Raw genomic sequence first — 23,962 nt, forward strand, 5'->3', positions numbered from 1 at the left:
CGGTCTAAGGCTTCGTCCCGTCGTAACCGTGACGTCCTGGGTTTGAATCGCATGTCACCCCCCCCCCCCCCCCCCTCTCTACCCCAAGCCTCTCCTGTCTCTCTCCACTTTCAATTCTGTAAATAATCTTAAATAAAAAAGAAGAGTCAAGCAGATGTTACACAAAAGTGAATATTTCGTCCGGGGAAGCTGGGGAAAAGCTGGGAAACTTTAAGGACTATGAGCAAGGACTTACAAGGATTACATGGTGTGGACTCCATGTAAAATGTTTTCTACATCATGCCAAAAGAGAAGTTAGCGAGCACACAGTATATTGGTTTGGACAAGATCTCATAATAGGAGCGCGGTCAAGGGACTAAAGGGAAAGTATTGGAAGTTTAAATGATTTATTACCACAGAGGGGATTCAAACAGCGGCCCGGGGAATAGTTTTATGACAACACCGCGGTATCAGCCTGGTTTTAAAGCCCTGTCTCCTGGACATGTACCAGTCAGTCTAAATATAATTGTTCCCTGCCTCACCAAAGGCATCTGTGCTTCTTTATATAATGGGAGTGGACAGAAAGGGCGGGTGGGTTTTCATGGTTGTCTCCTTTGGTTTTCATATAAGTTGCATTATGTTTGATTACGTCACAGAAATGAGAAACGTTTCAGGTCCACTTTCACCACTACTTAACTACTTATTTATTACATTCAGACTCATCTACGGCTTCATGGAAAGACTTTGCCCGGTTTGAAATTTCATGAAATGAGCACAATGTCTTAAAATGCGAATAACGTGCTCTGATCACAAAAAGTGACCGAAATCCGTTTGAAATATCGCGGTGTTTCCGTAAGCTCGACTCTAACTTTAACCAAAGTTGTTTTGCTTGTCCAAACTTAACTGTTAGCTAAACTTTTCACGTGACGAACACATGAAAATACACGTGTCCAATTCACGCTATTGTCACGTAATCCTTTCTGGGTGGAGGAACGTAATCTTCACATTATTCGTGTCCACAACTCGTAATCTGTGCTTCAGAGGTCATTAAGGTTAAGGTTAGGGTCAGGCAACTAAAACAATTTGGTGGTTAGGGTTAGGTTTTGGTTTTGGTTAAATAAGAAAAACTTTTGCTGAACATGAATTTCCCCAAGGGGATTAATAAAGTACTATCTTATCTTATCTTATGAAACTTGTTGGGAATTGAACCCAAGTTCACCCAAGTCATGGGAGTTGAAGGTAATGTTTCCCCACACCGCTCTTCAATTTCAATGTCAAACTACTTCCTGTTTCTAGTCGTCTCTCCTTCCTATCCTCTCCTGGAGGGGAAACACATTCCTCTCAGTTTTCATGCACGGAGGATGTTTTTTTAGCATTTTAAGACATTGTGCTCCTTTCACAAAATTTTGTGAAACCAGGCTGGATGGACACACTCTTTCTCTCTCCTCTCTCTTTCCTCATCCCTCTCTCTCTCTCTCTCTCACTCACACACACACACACACACAGAGTAAACACAGTACAATCTACAGTTTATCAATACAGTCATCTGACATGCTTTTGTTGTACAATATTACTACAATAAATGAGTTTAAATAAGTTTTCCAGCAATTCCAATCAAAAGCAGCCGATAGACACAGCAGCAGCCTAACCTGCTCAGCTGAATGCACTGCATCTCTCATAACAATGAATGGTGTGTGTGTGTGTGTGTGTACACGTGGGCACCCGTGTGCGTACAGTATGTGGGTGTGTGTTTGTGCTCACATGCCTGTGTGCCGAGCCTCATGTTCCCAGCAGACGAAGTGTAATAAAGTAACAAGGAAGGAGAAAGTGCGTCGCGTCTGCAGTGAAATGGCAGCGATCAGCTCGGCGTGCCGGGACTGATCGAGCGGCTCGTCGGACCTTTTCACGCGTCCTGACAGCCGCCGGCGCTCCTGCACACGCTGACGTGAAAAACAACCTTTCAAGACTCAGATCCTGCAGGTTACTTGCGACCAGGGGCGTCGCTAGGAATTATGGGTACTAATTCTCCTCCCCAAACCACCGTTACTCCATCTATGACAAACATCTAATTGCTGGTTTCTATGACGACTAGTTAGCCTGATTCCAAGATGAAATACAAACTATTGGAGGGAACATGATACTTACAGTACTGTGCAAAAGTCTGACATCTGTAAAGTGAAGATACTTACTTATTACTAAAATAATGAAATTAAAACTTAAAATACTATAAAGAGCAGTCTGCTGACACACTAATGCAGAAAACAAATAAACATCCAAGACAAAATGTATACAAAAAATCTAGAGGTGCCTAAGACTTTTGCACAGTACTGTATATATTGTATTTTTGTCTTGTATATACTTGTATATACTGCACAACAATCATCCACAAGATGAACAAAGTGCAGTGGTTCCAGTGGATCTCTCTCTCCTGCAGTGTAAAGACGATCACAGCAGGTAGAAGGTGGATAAAGAAGCTCGTGGAAATTGATGATGATTCGTTTTATCCCGGCTCTGCTGCGGCATTTTCATCCGGGCCAGCTGTGTAAAGACGGCTTGAGTTTCTATGCCAGTACACTGAAGTACACACTTCCTACACTGAGTTTCTATGCCTGTATACTGAGCTTCTATTGTGAACACTGAGTTTCTATGCCTCTACACTGAGTTTCTATGCCTGTAGACTAAGTTTCAAAGCCTGCATACTACGTTTCAACGCCTTAATACCAAGTTTCTATCCTGTATGAGTTTATAAATGTTCGGGGGTAACAGTAATCTAGAAGCTTCTGACCAATCAAGACAGGATCAAATCCCTGGACAACCTGGGGAAATCTCCTCTCCTCAGACGACTACTGAGGAACCCTCCAGCGAGGCCCAGCGGCTCCACTGAAGCCGCTCGCTGGCCAGCAGGAGAAAAATGTGTTTTTTGGTAACTCTGCGGTGTGAAAGTGTGTAACGGTGTGCACATGAAGCAAGACACAGAAAACCATGCATCCTCAGAAACCCTCCATGGATAAGAAAGGTTCAAAATACCTACATCACTAAAAACTACAACTAGTCAAGTAATAGCCGAGTTACATCAGATAAAGAATTAGATGAAACACAGACGAATGATATGAACTTACAGATGCAGGAATGTAGTGGAAAACAAACCCACCTAAACTCAGTTTTCCCAACTTTTTAGTCTGATATAAATCTTTATGAGGTAAAGTCACAGTTTACAGGTTAGTTAGTATCAAACTGGTGTAAGTTATATGAAGATGGGGTGTTTTCAGATGAGAAAAACATCAAATATATGCCTTAAGATAACTGATTTTTGTTTAAATCAGTGTTTTTTTTGCCTTATAATGACCAGTGACTGGAGGTCATAGTTTACACACCTTTATATTTAGCATCTCATCATGGCAATTATAGTTATAAAACTATATGACTGATAATAATTAACATAACACAATGAACTGCCTCTGTAACTAATTTCATTGTGCTGTGTTACTTATCTTCAGTCATGTTTATTTTATTTATTTACCACTACAGTAGGCTACTTGCTGTCTGGGTGATAATAGGCCTAACAATGTAATTATATGAAAGATAAGTCGAATAATGAATGTATGAATGACAATTATACATATAAAACTATATGACTGATAAACAGTAACACAATGACCCGCCTCTGGTAACTCAATGGTACAGTAGACTATGCCTGAATGTCACTGTGCTGTTACTTATCGTCAGTCATGTTTATATTTCCACTAAATTACTGTCGGGATGACAATAAGATTGCAGTTATATGAGTGATAATGAGGTAAATAATGAATGTATGCTGATAATTGCAGTTATAAAACATATAAATAGTGATAACACAATGAATTGTCGCTTGTAGGCTATTTAGGGACACCAGAGGCAATTCATAATTGTAATTCATAGTCTCATTATTTGACTTATCATTCATATAATTACATTGTTATTATCATCCAGACAGTAATCCAGTGGTCTACCTGCGTACCCTGCTTCACTTCACCCACTCCGTACGGGAAAAGGCGATTCTAAAGCAAAAAACAAAAAGCAAAAAACGAAATGTATCCCCTAATTGCATGCTTTTATAACAAAACAATCTCTCGCGCTACTTCTGCAAATCTTTACTCTTCCTTCCTACTGACAAACAAACAAAAACTTTTAACTTTTTTTCGGCCCCAGCTCTCCGCCTCACCTGTGCCGGGCTCTGCGCCTCCGTTCCCCGGGTCCAGCAGCGCCCTTGGGTGCTAGAGGCTCTCATATTCCACCGGAACCTTGTCGCGTGTCCAGAACGTCCGTCCGCACGAGCTGCTGCCGCTGCTGCTGCTGGGTGACAATGGGCGACGGGCCGCCTGGTGCCATTAAGAAGAGACGATAATGAAGTATGGAGTGAGTGAGTGAGAGAGAGCGAGAGAGAGAGAGAGAGAGAGAGAGAGAGAGAGAGAGAGAGAGAGAGAGATGCCGCCATCTAGAGGAGTGACAAAGTAGTGCAGAGTAGATAAAAACAGATAGGCTAGATAGATAGATAGATAGATAGATAGATAGATAGATAGACATCTTTTTGTTTTTCTCTTTAGTTTTTATTGAGTTTTGTTAAGCATACATAACAAACAAACACAGAACAGATAAGAATACACATAGTTCCCTTGATTGCCCAGCAAGGCATTATGGGTATTAGAGTTTTTGTTATTATCACCGCATAACAGAAGTTCAAATGTCTGTTTTTTGTTCAAATCTCAACATATTAACATGTGGCTGGGTAGATATCTTTAAAACAACATTTCTGATCAACCTGAAGAATTTCAAGTGGATTAATCACCATGTCATGATTTTACAGCCAGCTGAACTTTTTGTGCAAGTTTTTAAAAAATTCATCGGATAATAACAGTCATTTTTATACCGATCCCTTAGCTTTTCACAAACTAAGTAAAGGCGTATCCAGTTAATGTTCTTGCCAAATTATGTGTCGTTCTGACCTGCGGTTCATGAGAAGAACATTTCTAAAGTTTTTTCAATAAATCCAAATTGGGTGGGGGGTTTTGTGATTTTCTTACAGTTTATACTTTCTCTTAGGTACTGTCATTATCATCCTATCGTTCAGTCCTCATCCACACTGTGCAGATGTAGGCTAAACGCAGTCCATTTATCCCACTTTTCCTCAAACTGTCTTTCTTGGAGTCTTAGAAAATGTGTTTCCATAATAAATGTCTCTTGAACTGTGTGTAACCGCTGGGTCTCATGAGCAGGACGATCTGTTTTATGTCATTTTTCTGGTGAAGGCTTTCTTACTGGCCGCCAAAAGTCTCCTGGTCAGATATCTCATGCAAAGTATTTTTATTGATCGTCAACCAAACTAACATCACGGTATTCTCCATAGAAGAGATGAAGGCAGCTGATCGATTAGGGAGCCAGAGAGCTGAGATCTTACTCAAATAAATGTTTATCGATGCTCCATGACAAAAAACAATTGGGAGAAAATAGGGAAAAAGTAAAAGAAAAAAAAGTCAACTTTTCAGGAACATTAAAAAAAAACAGGTTTGTTTTGGCAATGCATTTTTGAGTCCAATGGAGTTTGAAAGGTTTTATAAGTTTGTTTCAACCCACAGAGGAACTATGTAATCCTTCAATTGAAGTTAAAACATGAAAATTACAAGTTATGATGATTATGAGTCTCCTTCCCTGAATGAACCATCAGGAAGGAGCAGCAGGGCCGCTCCCACAGAGCCGGCTCAGCCAGAGGGCGGGGGGGAACCTCCTCCTCCTCCTCCTCTTCCTCCAGGCTCCGCCCACATCTAGCTCCGCCCACACAGGCCAGCTGCCCGGCTGCTGAGGCATCAGCTTCAGTCTCTGGGTTTTATCCGTGCTCAGCCCCGACTGCAGCGGGGGGAGAAGCAGAACTGATTCACCGAGGAGCTGAAGGAACAGAACCTGCCGCGTCGGTCCGGGCGGAGCGGTCCCGCCTCCCTCGCCCCGCCCGATCCCTCCACACCGCCGCCACGCTCCCCGGCCGACGACCGGCCTCTGAACCTGCTGCCCGCCAGACCTAAACACCCGGCGTCCGGCGCCCGCTCCGGCAAAGCCCCGCGGCGTCGTCAACCTCGTCAGAAGAATGGCGAGCGGAGCTGCGGCGTGGCGGAGCTGGAGCTGCCGAGCTTCACTCAGCTGTTTGTGGTCTCTGCAGCGGAGGCCGCGCAGCCGTACGGAGAGGTGAGCTGTGACGGTGGCGGCGGCGTGCGGGTCAGACTTGAACTTGCGGGAAAACCAGAGCGTCTGCTGCCCAGGAGGCCGCAGATAGAGGCTCCCAGGGTGAAGAGCATCCTCCGCTGTCCGCCATGCCACCCGCCTGACCCCGGAACAGCCAACAACCCGGACACGACCCCGAATAAGGTCCGCAAAGGGCGCAAACTAGCACAGAGCGAGCCGCAGCACCGCAGCACGGTGGCGTTGGGAGACGAGCTGGACATCGGCGTGCTGAGGCGGACGAGCTTCATGTGTCCGCTGTTCAGCACAGAGAACAAGAGAGGAAAGGAGCTTAGTGTGGATAATCTGCCCAATGTGCCCTTCAGGGTGTGGGTGAGGGCCCAGCTGGTGTTCAGGGAGCGCCGGGTCATGCTGCCCTGAGTGTGTGTGTGTGTGTGTGTGTGTGTGTGTGTGTGTGTGAGGCTACAGGTGAGGAGCATCAACAGGAAACCAAAACCTCCTCTAAAGCTCTGACTGCAAGACCCTGCAGGAGGAGCGACGCTGCAGCCGGACTGTGGTGAGCATCACAGGGTGAAACTTTATTTAGAAAGTCCAGTGTTGATGCTGAGCGAACTATCAGGTGACAGAGAGTAGATGTTCAACAAAGAGTCATTTATTTTTTCTACTTTCTAAAAACTCAAAACCAATCAAAAGCATTGATTCGGGGGAGACCCCTCCTCCCCCAGCAAGAGATAGATTTTATTGGCTGAGGTTAAGCTAAGGTCAGGGTTAGAGTTACAAAGTCTGTAGAGATGCAGCAAATAGGTAAATATGGAAGCCCATTCAGGACATGTATTCACACATTTTATTTACACCGTTTTCCTGTGATAACGAGTTAACTTTCTTAGTTTTCTCAAGATATCAAGATGTCACAAACTCAAGATAACACAGTTTGTTTTCCTGAGATGTTGAGATGATTTTCTCATTATCTCAAGACAACAAAGTAGAGTGCATAGAGTAATTATCTCGTTATCTCGAGAAAACAAAGTTAATTAACTCGTTATTGTGGGAAAAACAGCGTAAATAAAATTTGTGAAAAATGTCCTCAATGGGCTTCCGTACATTTGCCCGTTTGCTGCGTCTCTACTGACTTTGTAACTGGAACCCTGCAGCCGAACCTCAACTCTACGATTACACACTGAACATCCAGAAACTTCTTTTCACACTGTTGAATCACATGACACTCAGAAGACTCTTTAGTGACACATTATGGTCACCTGATAGGAAGTTGAGTGTGTGTAAAAGATGATGAAACTTTATTGATCCCCATGATGAAATTCGGTCGTTAGGTATAGTATTCAGCAGTGAGAAGGAAAATAGAATATAATCACGCAAATAGAATGTAAAATAGACAATAAAAACACTAGAAACAATAAGAATTGGAAGAAATAAAACAATAAAAGCAATAAATTGAGTGTAAACAATTTTGGGGTGGGAAATATGAGAAAAGAGTATGAATTATTTACATTACTTCAGTATGGATTTATTTGCATTGTTACCTATAGACGTTATTTGCAGTATTGATTGCTTATTTATTTAAATGTGGATTAATAGATATGAAGTATCTGCAATATATATATAAATATACAATAAGTCTGTATAAACACATACAGGAAGTGTCAGGAAGTGCTGAAACAGCAGAAATACGTCCAGAGGGAAAACAGACCAGCAAGTAGATGTGGAATTTGTGTAGTACATTTAAATATGAGTACATATATATAAAAATAGGTATGTATAAAAATATTTCTGTTCTCTTTTCCAGGAACTGCAGTAACTTTGACGAAGAGTTTGTCAGTGAGGTTTGACTCAAATCAAAGGACTCTGACGACCAGGATCTCACTACAACAAAAACACAATAATTAACACATTTTTGTAAATTTTTTAATATAAACAAATATAAACCAACTTTTTGTGTCTTTGCTTGTGTGAAAGAATATATGAGACTGGGTACCTTTTCTTTTTATGTCAGTTTATTACTTTTCATCAGTATGTAGCTGCAGATAGCAACAGGAGCCTTTTTTTTCTAATTACTAAGGACTGAAAGAGAGACAACCGTCTGGTTTTTACAGTAGAAACCTGGAACTGGGTTAAAACCTGTGGCTTCATAATGAAGGCTACAAATTTTAAACTTTTCATAAGGAATAGCCAAATAGAATAAAGGCTTTTTAACCCATTTTAGAGAGCCTCGGATCTGTTTTACCTTATAAAGGCTCAATCCAGGTTGTTTTTCCTCAGGAGGATTAAGTCCCTTGAGGTTAGTAGGAAACTTCTGAATGTTTTCCATCAAAGCATCTTGGCCCGTGTCCTTTTTTACGCTGCGGTATGTCGGGGAAACGGCATTACAGTCGATGATAGGAAAAGGATTAACAAACTGATTAATAAGGCAGGATCTATAATTGGCTCTATACTCCTGAATATATACTTCCTAGAAATTGTCATGGAGGAAAGAACCAGGAGGAGGTTTCAGACCGTTACTCCAATATGACTCCTCATCCTCTGTGTGCCATTAACAGGTGAACTTGCAATGGATTTGGACATCGGTGCTCTATATTGTAGCCATGTGTTGGGTATTCATTGGCCTTGTTTTGTATGTGGAGGACTAGGCTTTGTATCGCTGTATTGGCTTGCACTCTAAAAGCCTGTATATGTATTACCATTAACTGGTGAACTCGCATGTATCTGGACATTGCTGCTCTATGTTGTGTGTATTGGGTATTCATTGGCCCTGTTTGATTGACAGGTGATATCTGGGAAGTGCAGTACTGCAGAAACACCACAGTGATGAGGCTGAGCAACAAACATGGAGACTAAGTAACGAAAACAGGATTTTGTTTGTAAATTCAACAAAACCTCAAACAAAACTCACTTCTCCTACTCAAGAACAAAAGTCTGCTGTCACTCCAAAACGTGACCAAAGTTTTCAGCATCTATTCTATTCTATTCTATTGATTCCTATAATTCATGCAGCCTTCATTCCACAACTCCAAACTACTACTAAAGCCTCTGGAGACTGTATAGTGATGTGTATTTTCATAATGGTTTAACTATTTCATACCATACATATTGATTTTTACCTCTGTCAAGGAGGTAAAGCAGGATATCTCAAAAGTACGGATTTGCACAAAACTTGGTATGAAGGTTGGTTATGAGCTAAGGAAGAACTGATTAACTTTTCATGTCGATTGGCCAAAAGGGGGCGTGGTGGTGTATCACCTAAAGGTGCATAACTTCCTTGCGAGGTGTCAGAGATGGAGGAGGTCTGTGCTACTGAGCACATTTTCTAGTTTCAAAATTGTATAACATTGTGTATACAGACTTATATTTAGGCTACATATAAATCAAATATGTTTATACTTATGTATTTACTTGTATTTACATATAGCCTACAGCACACATTTCATATGTAGTAATCCATATGTAAGTAAGAAATCAAGACTATTAATAACATCTGTAACGAGTACCTGTAAGTAAATGTTAGTGATCAATACTTTTTCCCATATTTCACACTCTTACAGTCTACTTAACATGTTGAAATTATCAGTAGGCGTAGCATGTGTTTACATAACCCCACAGTTGTTTTGTTTGTATTCTATTTTATTAGAATTATTTTCTAGTTTATTATTCGATTTTTGTTTTGATTGATTATTCTATTTTTCTTTTTCCCTGATCAATCCTATTAGTTTTCCTTCTACAGAGACCTAATTTCCCACAGGGATCAATAAAGTTTCATTTTATCTTCACAGTGCTGAGAGAGAAACTGTCTCGCTGTTGTCTCGCTGTGAAAACCACCGAGCTACTGATATCATGGAGGTTTTATATTATCGGCTGCTCCAGTGGGTCACCTGCGAAGGGGGCGGGACTTAATCTGCAGTGCAGGAAGAAGAGCTTTTGCTGCCTTCAGGTGCTCCTGGAAAGCTCCTACTTCTGAGCTTCAGTGGAAAATAACAACTTGTTGAGCATGCAAGTGTTTTTTTGTCACAAATAAAGAGGAGAAAATGCAAATCAGACGTGTAATTGAGGGTTTAATTCACAGATTCAAAATAAAAATGCAGGATAACTAAAGGTAACCAAGAGTGAAAATAAGAAACATACAATATTAAAATAGTTATTATGGCAATGTAAAAATAAGTCCATTGAAATGTGCAACTTTTATTATACTAGTTACTTGAGTAAGTACGTGCTTCTTACTTATTCTAAGTAAATTTTGTTTAAAAATTAACAAAACTTTTTTGTTGTGAATTTGAAACCACAACAAATAGTCAGCAATAAGAATAACATAACCTGGTTAAAATCCAATAACTAAATATTCACTGAGATAATCTCATGTTACAGCCTCAAAGGGCTTCACAACGCCCACATTACGAAACAATAAATGAAAATCAAAATAGAAAAAAAAAAAGCTCCATCGTTCCCAGTTGTATTTAACACTTTGTTTGTTTTATTTGAATTCAACCTTTTGTTAACCAGGCAAGTCATTTAAGAACAAATTCATATTTACGATGACAGCCTGGCAAGAGACAAAATACTATGGGGAAATGAGAGGGGAGAGAAAAACTACGATACAATAAAGTAGTAGTAGCAGTAGCAGTATAAGTAGTAGTGGCAGTAGTAGCAGTAGTAGTAGGCTAGTAGTAGTAGGCTATTAACAGTAGTAGTAGCACTAGTTGTAGTACCCTAGTAGTAGGCTAGTAGTATTAAGAGTAGTAGTACTATTATCATTATTTAAAACTAACAAGAAACCTAGTAGGAGGGCAACAGAAACACAGTGATGCAACAGCAACCGGTTATACCGGTAATCTATAATTCCATCAATAATTCCGACGGCCCCTGAACGCCTCCCTCGCTGCTGTATGGATACTTTCGGTTCCCCTCGTAGAAAACACACATATAACAATGAGATAGCAGTAATTTGATACACAGGTCGCTGCCAGACGGACTAAAACGGATTAAAAGGCGAGAGGATTTAAAACCGGATCTGGTTTAATTCGGAATACAGTTTTGGGAGTCAGTCCGAGCCGCTTCCGATTCATTCCGCCTGCTAGCCTAACCTGGCGAAGCATTACACGGGGAACTGAGGTGAATCATGTCTAAATTACCGGGAAACGCGGGTGTGTCGGTGCTCGGGGACAAGTCTCTGGAGTTCTACCGGGAGCCGGTGTGCTTCTGCCGGCAGAGGATCGAGAAGCACCGGAGCAGAGTGTTCCAGTCCCGCCTGCTGAACAGACCCACCGCCTTCATCTGCTCCACGCAGGGGGTGAGGGAGCTGCTGTGCGGTAAGTGTGTGTGTGTGTGTGTGTGTGTGTGTGTGTGTGTGTGTGTGTGTGAGAGAGAGAGAGAGAGATTGATAACTCCCTTAACTAATTGCAATTTTGCACGAATTAAAGGGTGAATTAATATAAATTAGCCTAATATAAATGTATAAGAGATTAGTGGTTCGTAGTGGTGTGTGTGTGTGTGTGTGTGTGTGTGTGTGTGAGTGTGTGTGTGTGTGTGTGTGTGTGTGAGAGAGAGAGAGAGAGAGAGAGAGAGAGAGAGAGAGAGAGAGAGACAGAGAGATTGGAGTTTTGAGTGCCAAACCAAAACCCTTAATTTTATCCCTGAAATGTAATTTAATTTCTCCATTATGTTAGAAAGTAAGAATGAAGGGTTGTTTAAGGGGGTCTCCTCCATTAATAACTCCCTTAACTAATTTTAAAGGGATTTAGCATGAATTAAGGGGTGAATTAAAGTAAATTAATGTAAATGTTAGGTTATTTTAAGAGATTAGTGATTTGTGTGCGTGTGTGTGTTTTGCACGCTACAGGTGAGGGCCGCTGTTGGGTTTATTGACCTCTGTTGAACTCCTAATGTAAGCAAATAGCCCCCCCCCAAAAAAAATCATTATAGGATTCCAATACTTATTTACCTTTACCTTTATTCTGTTACATAACAGGTGATTGTAATAAATGAACAGGTGATTATAATCAGATGACAGCCACTGTGTATTAAAGCATCATACTGGTAGGAAATGCATGTGACATCATGGGAATACTGTGAATGGGGGTTTAGTGTGTCTATGATGCTCTATAGTGAGTTTATTGTGCTTTTATTGTACTTTATGGTATTTTTACCTCCCATAGTATCACTATAATACTCCTATGATTTTCCTATAGGGACGATGTGGTGACTGTATAGTGACTTTATTGTATTTTTTAATCTACTCTGGTATCACTATAATATTCCTATAGGGACTTACAGTGTGTCTGTTGCACTCAATAGTGAGTTTATAGTGACTTCATTGTAAGTTATGTTTGTTTATCTCCTATGGTATTGCTATAATACTCTTACAATATTCCTTTAAGTGTTTCTATAACTCACTCAATAGTGAGTTTATAGTGATCTTTTGTACTTTATGGTAGGCTATTTCCTAACTCCTATAGCATCACTCTCATAGCTTTGCTGTGATATTTTTAATGTATCTTTTTAATAAAATTACTATAGGATTACTATAGCGCTTTTTCTGAAAGGTTTACAAGTTCACGCTCCATTTTTTTTCTTCCCTTGCTACAGTTGTGAACAGTTGACATGACAGAGCAACATGCTGTTGTTTTCTTCTGTTTTAGCCCACAGACTAATCATGAATTAATGTTGTAATTTGATTAATAAGTATATTTGAAGTTTTCCATTCCACTACAAATCCATTTTGTGGGGGGAAAAGTTGCCTGGTGTTCCTATCTGGAGTAAAAACATGCTTACATCCTCAATCTTACAGCTGACTAAATGGGTGAAGTCTTGGTCAATAGTGAGTTTTGCTTGCAGGCAAAAGCAACACATTTTTCTCTTGTGGAAATCTCAGTTTGGAGAGAAATTCATCCCGGGATTAGTCTGGTCTGTCATGGGAGAGACCCGTGACGGTGCCCGGGGGTGAAGGAATTACTAGGGGTGTGTGTGTGTGTGTGTGTGTGGGAGGGGGGGGGGGGTTCTGTGATGAGGATTTATTACACAGCCATTCCTAAAAAACAGCAGGGCAACCCTTTAATGAACTTTGTTTGAGTGGTACTACAGTAATATCAAATCCTTGTAGGCGACCTAAACTCACTATAAATTCTCTATAGAGTTCCATACACACACTTCAAGTCCTGTGACATTCAATTTTGTGGAATTATCCCTGCTGGGAATCAAACTTTCAATCAAAATGTTTCTTCTTCTTCATAGTATGTGTGACTTGGTGGGGTTTAGATGTAGCGTGTAACTTAATATTCGGGATAGAAAGGGATATTGATGGTAGGGTGTGGCCGAATTCAAGGAAACATGGTTGAAGGAGGGTGCCCACTTGATAACGTTAATAATTTACCTACACTCACTCACCCTGTAACCAGAGCAGGCAGCTGGTGAATGCTGCTGCCTGTCTGATGGTGCTGTAGAGTTATGATGGTGCAGCCTGATGTTTTCTATGGTACTCGTTGGTATGGTAGTGTTGTATCATTCTGTTAGACTCTGAACTGGGCCTCCATAGGAACGCTCACCATGGATTATGGCACAAGGGATATTAACATCATATCCTGTGTATTGATAAATGTTTCATTAACCTGCCTGCAACTTTGTTTTGGCCCTTCTAGTCTCACACCTTGCAAATCCCATGCTCTGCACAACACTTAAGTTCCTCAGACCAGACAGATGACAGATGACATGCAGGCTCCTCAGTGCTCAGAGTGATTACAGGCACGTCATTAAAGGAATAGTTCGCCCAAAAATGAAAATTCTGTCATTATCTACTCACCCTCATGCCAAATGAAACACAGGTGAAATTTGTTAGTCCATATAACACACAGGGAGGTTGCCAGGTTACAACTTGGTAGCAGCCTTCTCCAAAACAACTGAAGTCAATGGGGACCGGTTCTTTAGAGTTCCAAAAACAAAAACAGCCAAACAATCACTGTGAATAGAAAGACCTATACACCATTATTTGTTGCAAATCAATCAGCTGTAGTTAAGATTTGCACTAAATTCTGGTGTAAATATACTGCAGGTTTTTTTGGAGCTCTGAAGAACTGGTCCCCACTGACTTCAGTTGTTTTGGAGAAGGCTGCTATGGAGTTGTGCTGGCAGCCTCCCTGTGTGTTATATGGACAAACTTCACCTGTGTTTCAACTGGCATGAGGGTGAGTAGATGATGACAGATTTTTCATTTTTGGGTGAACTACTCCTTTAACCTGCCTGCAACTTTGTTTTGGCCCTTCTAGTCTCACACCTTGCAAATCCCCTAACAGATTCCCCTGTCACCCTCCAGCAGAGTGTCTGTAAATCTCTTCCCCATCACTGTCTATTGCCAAACACTTTGTTAGTAATCCAGCTTGCAGTCATGCTCTGCACAACGCTTCAGTTCCTCAGACCAGACAGATGACAGATGACATGCAGGCTCCTCAGGGTGCCTCCAGACATGTCGTGAAGTTCAGTGTAACTTCCTCTTGCTGCACTGAGCCAGAGTGTAATCTTTATTTAACTTCTGATGTCAGCAGCGTTTCCCAACACGCTTTGGAAACATTTTCTGTTGCCTTCTGCTTGTATGACTTCTTTATTTTCTTCTTTAGTTTGGCATATTTGTGTGTGTGTGTGTGTGTGTGTGTGTGTGTGGGAGTGTGTGTGTGTGTGTTATGTGTATGTAACCAGGTTGTGTGTTGTGTTTCAGAGAAGTCCAGCGTGTTTCTGAAGGATCCAACGGATTTGATGACCAACATGTACGGTGACAACATCGTCACCACTAATGGTAACACACACACACACACACACACACACACTATGGAAAATTTGCTCTGTAGCATTTATGTGTCTTTTTCAGCTCTTCCCTGTGTGAGACGCATTATAGATGGAATATATGTTTCATTTTTTGTGTAACCTCTTTTTCAGAGAACACTATGCACACAAGTAAATAGAAAAGAGAAAGAAAAAAGGAGAAAGACCATCTGAGTTATGAGTTTATGTTAATTACAGAGGTCTGGGACATATTTCACCCGCCGATGTAGCGGAAAATAAAAAGGTGGATGAACTCTGACCCTGAGTAGATAATCGACAATATAAACCCAACAACAACACAGGGAAATTAGATTATACTTACAGAGACTACTTCACAGAGACTCTAGAAATTAAGGGATTTTTCAGGCCTTTTGTGCAGGTTTACAAGTTATTAATGAGTTATTAATAGAAAGTTCCTGTGTCCCTGAATTTTACATTAAATTAGAAAGTAAGCAGTCAAACGTTAAGGGGTGTTTAAGGACGTTTTTGTCTCCTCCATTACAGTAATAACTCCCTTAATTCATTTTAAGGGGATTTTGCATGAATTAAGGGGTGAATTCATGTAAATGTAAGGGTATTTTAAGGGATTACTGGTTCGTAGAGCAGGTAAACTCTGTTATGCAAATAAAAAAGTGGGTAAATTGAGGTTAGGTGGGTTGAACCTCCAGTACATGCCTGATGGTAACCTTTGGTGTGTGTGTGTGTGTGTGTGTGTGTGTGTGTGTGTGTGTGTGTGTGTGTTTCAGGTGAGGAGGCATGTCTGCTCCGTCTCTCCCTCACCAGCCTGTTCACAGGAGCTTGTTTAGAGTCGTGGAACGATTACATCACCAGGTAGGGACAACACAACAATATTTAGGATATTATTAATATCACAATATGTTATTTTATTGTTGCCCTTATGGAGGATGGCTTGTCACTGCTGTTGCGAGTGGAGCTAGTTTCATGATCCCAGGACCCATGGAGCCCATTCACAACTTGAGATCAAATTTAAATCTCTGTGTAGCTCTGGTAGTGTCTTGGGTTGTGTCTCTTCCTCCATGATAAAACCCCCAAATCAGTGATTCTGTGATCTGTTGCTCCGGTAGAGCAGACTGGAGAATTGTGGGGTTTTTTTTTCTCTCTCCATTCACTGCCATTGTCTGGAGGAACAGTCTGAAAATCACTTAAAGGAACGCCGACAAAGCAGATTCTGACAATATATTTAAAAAAACAAAACTAGTCATTCTGCTGAATTGTGGTTAAGTGAATCTGTTTCTTTATGTTGGATGAAGTTGTGATGGAATGAAGGAAATAGTAGTTTATCAATAATTGTAAGGGTTAGGGTCACTTTTTTTTTTTGCCTATTTGCACTTATTGATAAGCATACTGTTTTCTTTGTTCCATCTAGAGCTCCAACGATTAATCGATTAATCGATTAGTTGTCAACTATTAAATTAATCGCCAACTATTTTGATAATCGATTAATCGGTTTGAGTCATTTTTTAAGAAAAATACGTCAAAATTCTCTGATTCCAGCTTCTTAAATGTGAATATTTTCTGGTTTCCTTACTCCTCTATGACAGTAAACTGAATATCTTTGGGTTGTGGACAAAACAAGACATTTGAGGACGTCATCTTGGGCTTTGGGAAACACTGATCGACATTTTTCACCATTTTCTGACATTTTATAGACCAAACAACTAATCGATTAATTGAGAAAATAATCGACAACGAAAATAATCGTTAGTTGCAGCCCTAGTTCCATCGGTATAAGTTTCCTCCGACCGGATTTCCGTGTTACACTTTCAACACTGTTCAAACTGATTGTTTCATGTATTGTGTTGTATTATGTTATATTTCTACATGTTTTGTGTGCAGCCGTGTCTCCAGTGTTCCTCCATGATGGATCCAGACTTGCTGTAGTTGCTTAAGAGTTTTGTGTTGCAGCTGCAGACAGAGCCTCTGTTGCTGCAACAGTTACTGCAGAGTCTCCATTCCTGTCTGAGGCTTCTTGAGCAAGACGCTGAACCCTCTCTGCTCCGAGGGCAAACACACTTATTAATAATTATACAGCGTCTGATATGATGATTGAAGCGCTGTAATGAACAAATGAATTATTGTTATTATCATTAGAGTTTGCTTCATGTATATTACCAGACTGAGCCACCAGTCCTTCATCAGAACTGTTGTGAAATGAGAAACTGATCGTAAGCAATTTCAGTGAAAAAGGAAACATGGTAGAAGCTTGAAAATACAAGCTTTTTTTATTGTTTTTGTAGGACTAGGATTTGTTTGAGATTAAAATTTGTGTGTGTGTGTGTGTTGTATCTCTCTCTCTTGACAGTGTGTGTGAGCGCTGCCTGAAGGATCTCTCTGCCAGGTAAAACTTGATATAAACTTTATACTTAGTCACAAACTGTTTCACAGACAATAAAACACTAAAAAAAAAAAAAACGCAGATGGATAGAATTATCAAACATGAACTTAATAGCAGGGTCACAGAGGAATAGAATAGGCAAATGCAAAGAAAATAGAAAACTGAGTTCAGTTTAATCATAAACACGTATACAGTATGGCTTCTTTGGGTGTGAGATATTCCCATTTTGTCTAATTGATTGATGTTTGGTTTCCCATATGAGAGACCTGTCTACCTCACATATTATAAGATTCTAGGATTCTGATGTGTGTGTGTGTGTGTGTGTGTGTGTGTGTGTGTGTGTGTGTGTGTGTGTGTAGTGGCCAGCCGGAGTGTGTGTACTCTGTGTTTAAGGCTCTGGGGACAGAGCTGGTGTTGGGTCTGTTCCTCAACGTCCGGCCGGAGGAGCAGCCGGAGCTCTACCAGGAAATCACACAGCTCTGCACCCAGCACTGGCATGGTAGGACACACACACACACACACACACACACACACACTACCACAACCTACACATATTCACACAAACACACACCTTACACAGCCCATGCATGCTCATCCAACATGATGAAAACTGTGATACAGTTATTTTTTGTTCAGTTATTAGTTAGTTATTAGTTATTAAAGGCTCTTTGTGTCATTTCTGGTCCAATGCTGGCCTCTGTCGTTCAGCGTTGTCATGACAACAACACTCTGCCCTCTGATTTTAACTTCCTTGTCAGGTGGTTTTCAATCCTCTTTATACATTTTGCTCACACACACTCTGACACACCCTCTCACACACCCTCTCACACACTCTGACACACACGCACACACACTCTGACTCCCTCTCACACACTCTGACACACACACACACACTCTGACTCCCTCTCACACACTCTGACACACACACACACTCTGACTCCCTCTCACACACTCTGACACACACACACTCTGACTCCCTCTGACACACTCTGACACACACACACACGCACACTCTGACTCCCTCTCACACACTCTGACACACACACACTCTGACTCCCTCTCACACACTCTGACACACACACACACACGCACACTCTGACTCCCTCTCACACACTCTGACACACACACACACACTCTGACTCCCTCTCACACACTCTGACACACACACACACACTCTGACTCCCTCTCACACACTCTGACACACACACACTCTGACTCCCTCTCACACACTCTGACACACACACACACGCACACTCTGACTCCCTCTCACACACTCTGACACACACACACACACTCTGACTCCCTCTCACACACTCTGACACACACACGCACTGACTTCCTCTCACACACTCTGACACACACACACACACACACTCTGACTCCCTCTCACACACTCTGACACACACACACTCTGACTCCCTCTCACACACTCTGACACACACACACACACTCTGACTCCCTCTCACACACTCTGACACACACACACTCTGACTCCCTCTCACACACTCTGACACACACACACTCTGACTCCCTCTCACACACTCTGACACACACACACACTCTGACTCCCTCTCACACACTCTGACACACACACACACACTCTGACTCCCTCTCACACACTCTGACACACACACACTCTGACTCCCTCTCACACACTCTGACACACACACACACTCTGACTCCCTCTCACACACTCTGACACACACACACTCTGACTCCCTCTCACACACTCTGACACACACACACACACTCTGACTCCCTCTCACACACTCTGACACACACACACTCTGACTCCCTCTCACACACTCTGACACACACACACACTCTGACTCCCTCTCACACACTCTGACACACACACACTCTGACTCCCTCTCACACACTCTGACACACACACACACACACTCTGACTCCCTCTCACACACTCTGACACACATGCACACTCTGACTCCCTCTCACACACTCTGGCACACACACACTCTGACTCCCTCTCACACACTCTGACACACACACACACGCTGACTCCCTCTCACACACTCTGACACACACACACTCTGACTCCCTCTCACACACTCTGACACATACACACTCTGACTCCCTCTCACACACTCTGACACACACACACACACACACTCTGACTCCCTCTCACACACTCTGACACACACACACTCTGACTCCCTCTCACACACTCTGACACATACACACTCTGACTTCCTCTCACACACTCTGACACACACACACACACTCTGACTCCCTCTCACACACTCTGACACACACACACACACACACTCTGACTCCCTCTCACACCCTCTGACACACACACGCACACTCTGACTCCCTCTCACACACTCTGACACACACACACTCTGACTCCCTCACACACACTCTGACTCCCTCTCACACACTCTGACACACACACACACACTCTGACTCCCTCTCACACACTCTTGCTGCCCCCCCAGGTCTCATCTCTGCTCCGGTGAGTGTGAAGGTTCCCATGTGGTCGTCTGGTTTCTGCACCGCTCTGGAGGCCAGAGACAAACTGATGGACATCATCAGAGACAGACTGGACACTGACACCCAGGGGTGAGACACACACTCTCTCTAAATTAATTAGATAAGATAAGATAAGATAAGATAAGATAAGATAAGATAAGATAAGATAAGATAAAATAAGATAAGATAGCACTTTATTAATCCCCTTGGGGAAATTCTGGATATTATTAGCTAGTCATAATATAACAACACACAATGTACAAAATCATCATTTTTTTTGTATTTTTATACCAAAATTCCATTACTTTTACCTGGAAAACATTGTATTTTACGTATTGGTGTTCCAGGCTTACATGAAAAAATACCATCAAAGACTTTTGAATGACCATATTTTCAGTCACGCTGCTGTTTAGGAAAGCACAGCGACGTCATCCACTGAAAATAATGATCGCTCTCGCTCTCTGCAATGTCATTTTTGCACGTAAAGCAAAATAACAGATTTCCCTCCAAATCTGACCGGTGCCTCACTGAAGAGCAGAGTAGAGGCTGATAGAGGCTGACAGGCTTCTTGGAAACGGTCTTGTTTGTTTTCAGTAACTATACTAATGTCTCAAAATTAATCTGGTAATGATTTATTGATGGTAAAATCATATACATAGCACCTCTTCTTCCCTACTGCCCCCACCACTGGGTCCATCATTACAAACGCAGATTGCACGGCCAAGCTTTGTTCAAACTCACAGAACTTTATTTTAAATTCTAGTCAAGATAACAAGTTTTCCAAAGACACCAAATATGTCATGCTGACTTACAGGAAAATGTGTATAAAATGATACACAAACATATAGATTTGATGTAATGGTGCAGCCATAAAAACATGGCGTCTTGTATTTGAATATTTCATTCAATAGAGCTTCAAGAAAGAGTTGGAACAGCATATACAGAATATGGATGTGATGTTGTTGTACAGTTAGGAAAAAAAAAAATCTAACTTTGAAGCTGCTTAAGGGGAAATTTAAGGGTAAAGTCAGCTAAAGTCAGGGTACAAGGGGTTAAACTCATCTCACTGCTGCTCTCCCTCTCCTCTCTCTCTCTCTCCTCCCTCTCTCTCTCCTCCCTCTCCCTCTCCTCCCTCTCCTCCCTCTTCCTCTCCTCCCTCTCCCTCTCCTCCCTCTCCTCCCTCTCCTCTCTCTTCCTCTCCTCCCTCTCCTCCCTCCCTCTCTCTGTAGTTTCGTCGGCTCCTTGGCGTCGTTGCCGCTGCCGGACTCAAGCTCCGCCTCCCAGCATCTGCTGCTGTTCATCTCCGCTCTGATCCCCAAAGCCCTCGCCTCGCTGCTCACCTCCTTCACACTGGCGCTCAGCGGGAACGAGCAGGTGGACATGCACACACACACACACACACACACACACATACATATATTCGTGCACAAACACACACAAAGATGGAAGCACATGCACACACAAGAAAAAGTTTAAAGCTGCACTCAGGCCTTGAAAATCCTTTGAAGTTTGTGGATTTGAGAAAAATAAAATAAGGCCTTAAAGTTTTGGAGAATGAATGGATTGCCTTGATTTTTGATTAAAATATAGCACCCGGATTCATCAATATGCCTCAGCTCTCTCCATCAACACTCCACATCCTGAGGAAAACCCTCTGATGGAGATTGTAGTTTTAAAATGAAAGATTTCACCAGGATTTCTTGACTTGACAAGATCATGAGTAAAAAAAACGAGGCTTCTATGGTGTCTAATTTTGACCAATGTCATGTTTTAGCCCAAAATGTGCTAATTTTGAGTCCTCAAATTTCACTAAGCAAGACCTTGAAAGTCACTGAAAACACACTGATGCGAGACAGGAGTTTGGATTTCACTCTCAAGTTTGGATTCATCTCTTCCGGTGGAGGAGAAGAGACCAAACCTGACAGCAGAGGAACATTTGGGAAAATAGGACAAAATCTATGGGAATGGGACTCTCAGTTAGTGGAGATGGGACGCTCTTCTCTAGATTTCTACATAAAAGTCTTGCCTACCTTTCCTTGCGTAGCTCTTGCAGCTTTAAATAAATAAAGGTTAACCAACACGCCTCCTCTCTGTGTCTCTGTTCAGGAGGAGACTCGCCGCAGAGCGAGGCTGGACCCCGACTTCCTGCACAGCGTCCTGCTGGAGGTCCAGAGACTCTGGCCTCCTTTCATCGGCGGTCGCAGGATAGCCAGTCAGGTAGGAACCTTCAGCTGCAGACCCATTTATGTCAAACTAAATTTCCTCTGAGTCTGACAGAGATTCTTAAACTTTTTCATCCTGGGCGCCGAGTTTGAGAGATCCAGTCTCACCCTGGGATCCCGTCTGAGGAAAACACTCAAGAAACACACAAGAGATACGAGTCCGACCATTTTATGAATTTACATTTTTAGCATCTAGCTGATGCTCTTATCCAGAACGACTTACAATAAGTAAAACAGTAGAATAAGCTTCCAATCCCTACATTACCAACATTATAAGCAACCAACAGTAAGGAGTGACCATGGAATGATCATGTAAGAGAGAAGTGTTAGAAAAGAAATAAAAAATAAGAGAAGTGGAAGGAAAGAAAGATTATTTTTTTCAAAGTAAGAGCAAATTACAGCAAGTACAAGTCCAACCAGTAGTTTTAATACATTAGAGCAATGGGTTAGTTGCCTTAAAGATGTGTACAGTGATGACAAAATTTATAATAAGAAGAAGAAAGAGAAGAAGAAAAAGAAGAAGACGAAATCCATCAGCCTATCTTTTATTTAGTTCAGGGTTGAGGTGAAGATTAGGTTTATAAAAAGCCTTTTATTTGAATGTTTTAACAAATTCATGACAGGAACAACCAGGAAGTTGAACGAGGGTTTACCTGGTAACAGCCAACTCAGTTCCCTCACACACAAAACTTATATTACTCTTCTCTGGAGGATTAAATCTCTCCCATTTCTACATATTCTCAACGGTTATTTTTCAGTTTCTTAGTATTTTTCTTCTCATACTCTACAGAAAGTGAGAGAGAGGATTTTATTTTCTGTTTTGTCTGTCATCATGTCCTCTAGATGGCAGCAAATTACTGTAAATATGCATGTAAGTCTCCTTTAGTACCAAGAGTTATGTTATAAATTGAAGCATGTAGTGCAGCTGCTGTTTCCATGTGTTTAGCAGGTTTTTTTTGTTTTTTTTTTGGTTTCTTTTTTCATAATCTTATCAAATAGAACCTGTACCATGGCATTAATCCATTTAGTATATTCATAAACATCTTCTGGAAATTTATATCCTACTTCATATCTTTTCAACATGGATTTTTCCCTCATTAAAATGACTCCTGCTGTCATTCTGTCTGCTGGTTCAGTTTGACCGCAGCGCTGTCGGCCAATAGTCTTTGATCCGTGTGACCTCATCACCGAGGCTTACGCAACAGCCCGATCGGAGGCATCGATCCCCCCCTCTCTCTGCGATTGATCGGCTCTGCTCCCCCGGGGGGGCGGCGGGCGTGTGACGTGACGCCGGGAAGCGGGAGTGGAAAGTCGCTCGTCACCGGCAGGAAACGCAGCGGTGAACTGTGACTCATGTCAGGACCTCGGCGTCGGGGTCAGGATGTTTGTGGGAAGAAAGATAACAGCGCTCCAAGAAGGTTCATAGGTTTTAGAGTCAAAGATACATATAGATCAGGCATCAATCATGAGAAACAAACAAAAACCTTTTAAAAAAAAAAAAAAAAATCTTTTCGTTTTTTGGTGAATTTTAGAGAATGAAAGATAAGGATAACAGCACTCAAAGAATAAATACATTTCATAAGGATTTAGAGGTATAGAGCCATAAAAATTAGGCATCAATCATGAGAAACAAACAAAAACCTTTTAAAAAACAATAAAAAATCTTTTAGTCTTTTGGTGAATTTTAGAGAATGAAAGATAAGGATAACAGCACTCAAAGAATAAATACATTTCATAAGGTTTTAGAGGTATAGATCCATAAAAATCAGGCATCAATCATGAGAAACAAAAATCAGGAAGCAACGGGGCTTATGGGAAATGTAGTCTTAATGGGTAGAAACACTAGAACTTAAAATACCGCTGGTGTGAGATAGATGAGACCAATCGTGTTGAA

The 23,962-nt window shown here is 41.6% G+C and overlaps 2 protein-coding genes across 2 annotated transcripts in view; both read left to right on the forward strand.

The window, feature by feature from the left end:
• The window catches only part of LOC139917330 (anthrax toxin receptor 2-like), a 261,176-nt gene that overhangs the window by 177,397 nt on the left and 59,817 nt on the right, over positions 1–23,962 (forward strand). The gene's annotated exons all lie outside the window — the stretch shown is intronic.
• Positions 11,172–23,962, forward strand: part of LOC139909969 (uncharacterized) — a 28,444-nt gene continuing 15,653 nt past the window's right edge. The window contains exons 1-8 of the mRNA XM_071897151.2: positions 11,172–11,498; positions 14,894–14,971; positions 15,744–15,828; positions 17,321–17,356; positions 17,713–17,852; positions 19,813–19,936; positions 21,076–21,220; positions 21,953–22,063. Of these exons, the coding sequence (XP_071753252.2) occupies positions 11,309–11,498; positions 14,894–14,971; positions 15,744–15,828; positions 17,321–17,356; positions 17,713–17,852; positions 19,813–19,936; positions 21,076–21,220; positions 21,953–22,063 (909 nt within the window). The 5' untranslated portion in view covers positions 11,172–11,308. The remainder of the gene's footprint in view (positions 11,499–14,893; positions 14,972–15,743; positions 15,829–17,320; positions 17,357–17,712; positions 17,853–19,812; positions 19,937–21,075; positions 21,221–21,952; positions 22,064–23,962) is intronic.

Source organism: Centroberyx gerrardi, chromosome 2 (genome assembly GCF_048128805.1).
Source record: "Centroberyx gerrardi isolate f3 chromosome 2, fCenGer3.hap1.cur.20231027, whole genome shotgun sequence".
NCBI classification, from domain to species: Eukaryota; Metazoa; Chordata; class Actinopteri; order Beryciformes; family Berycidae; genus Centroberyx; species Centroberyx gerrardi.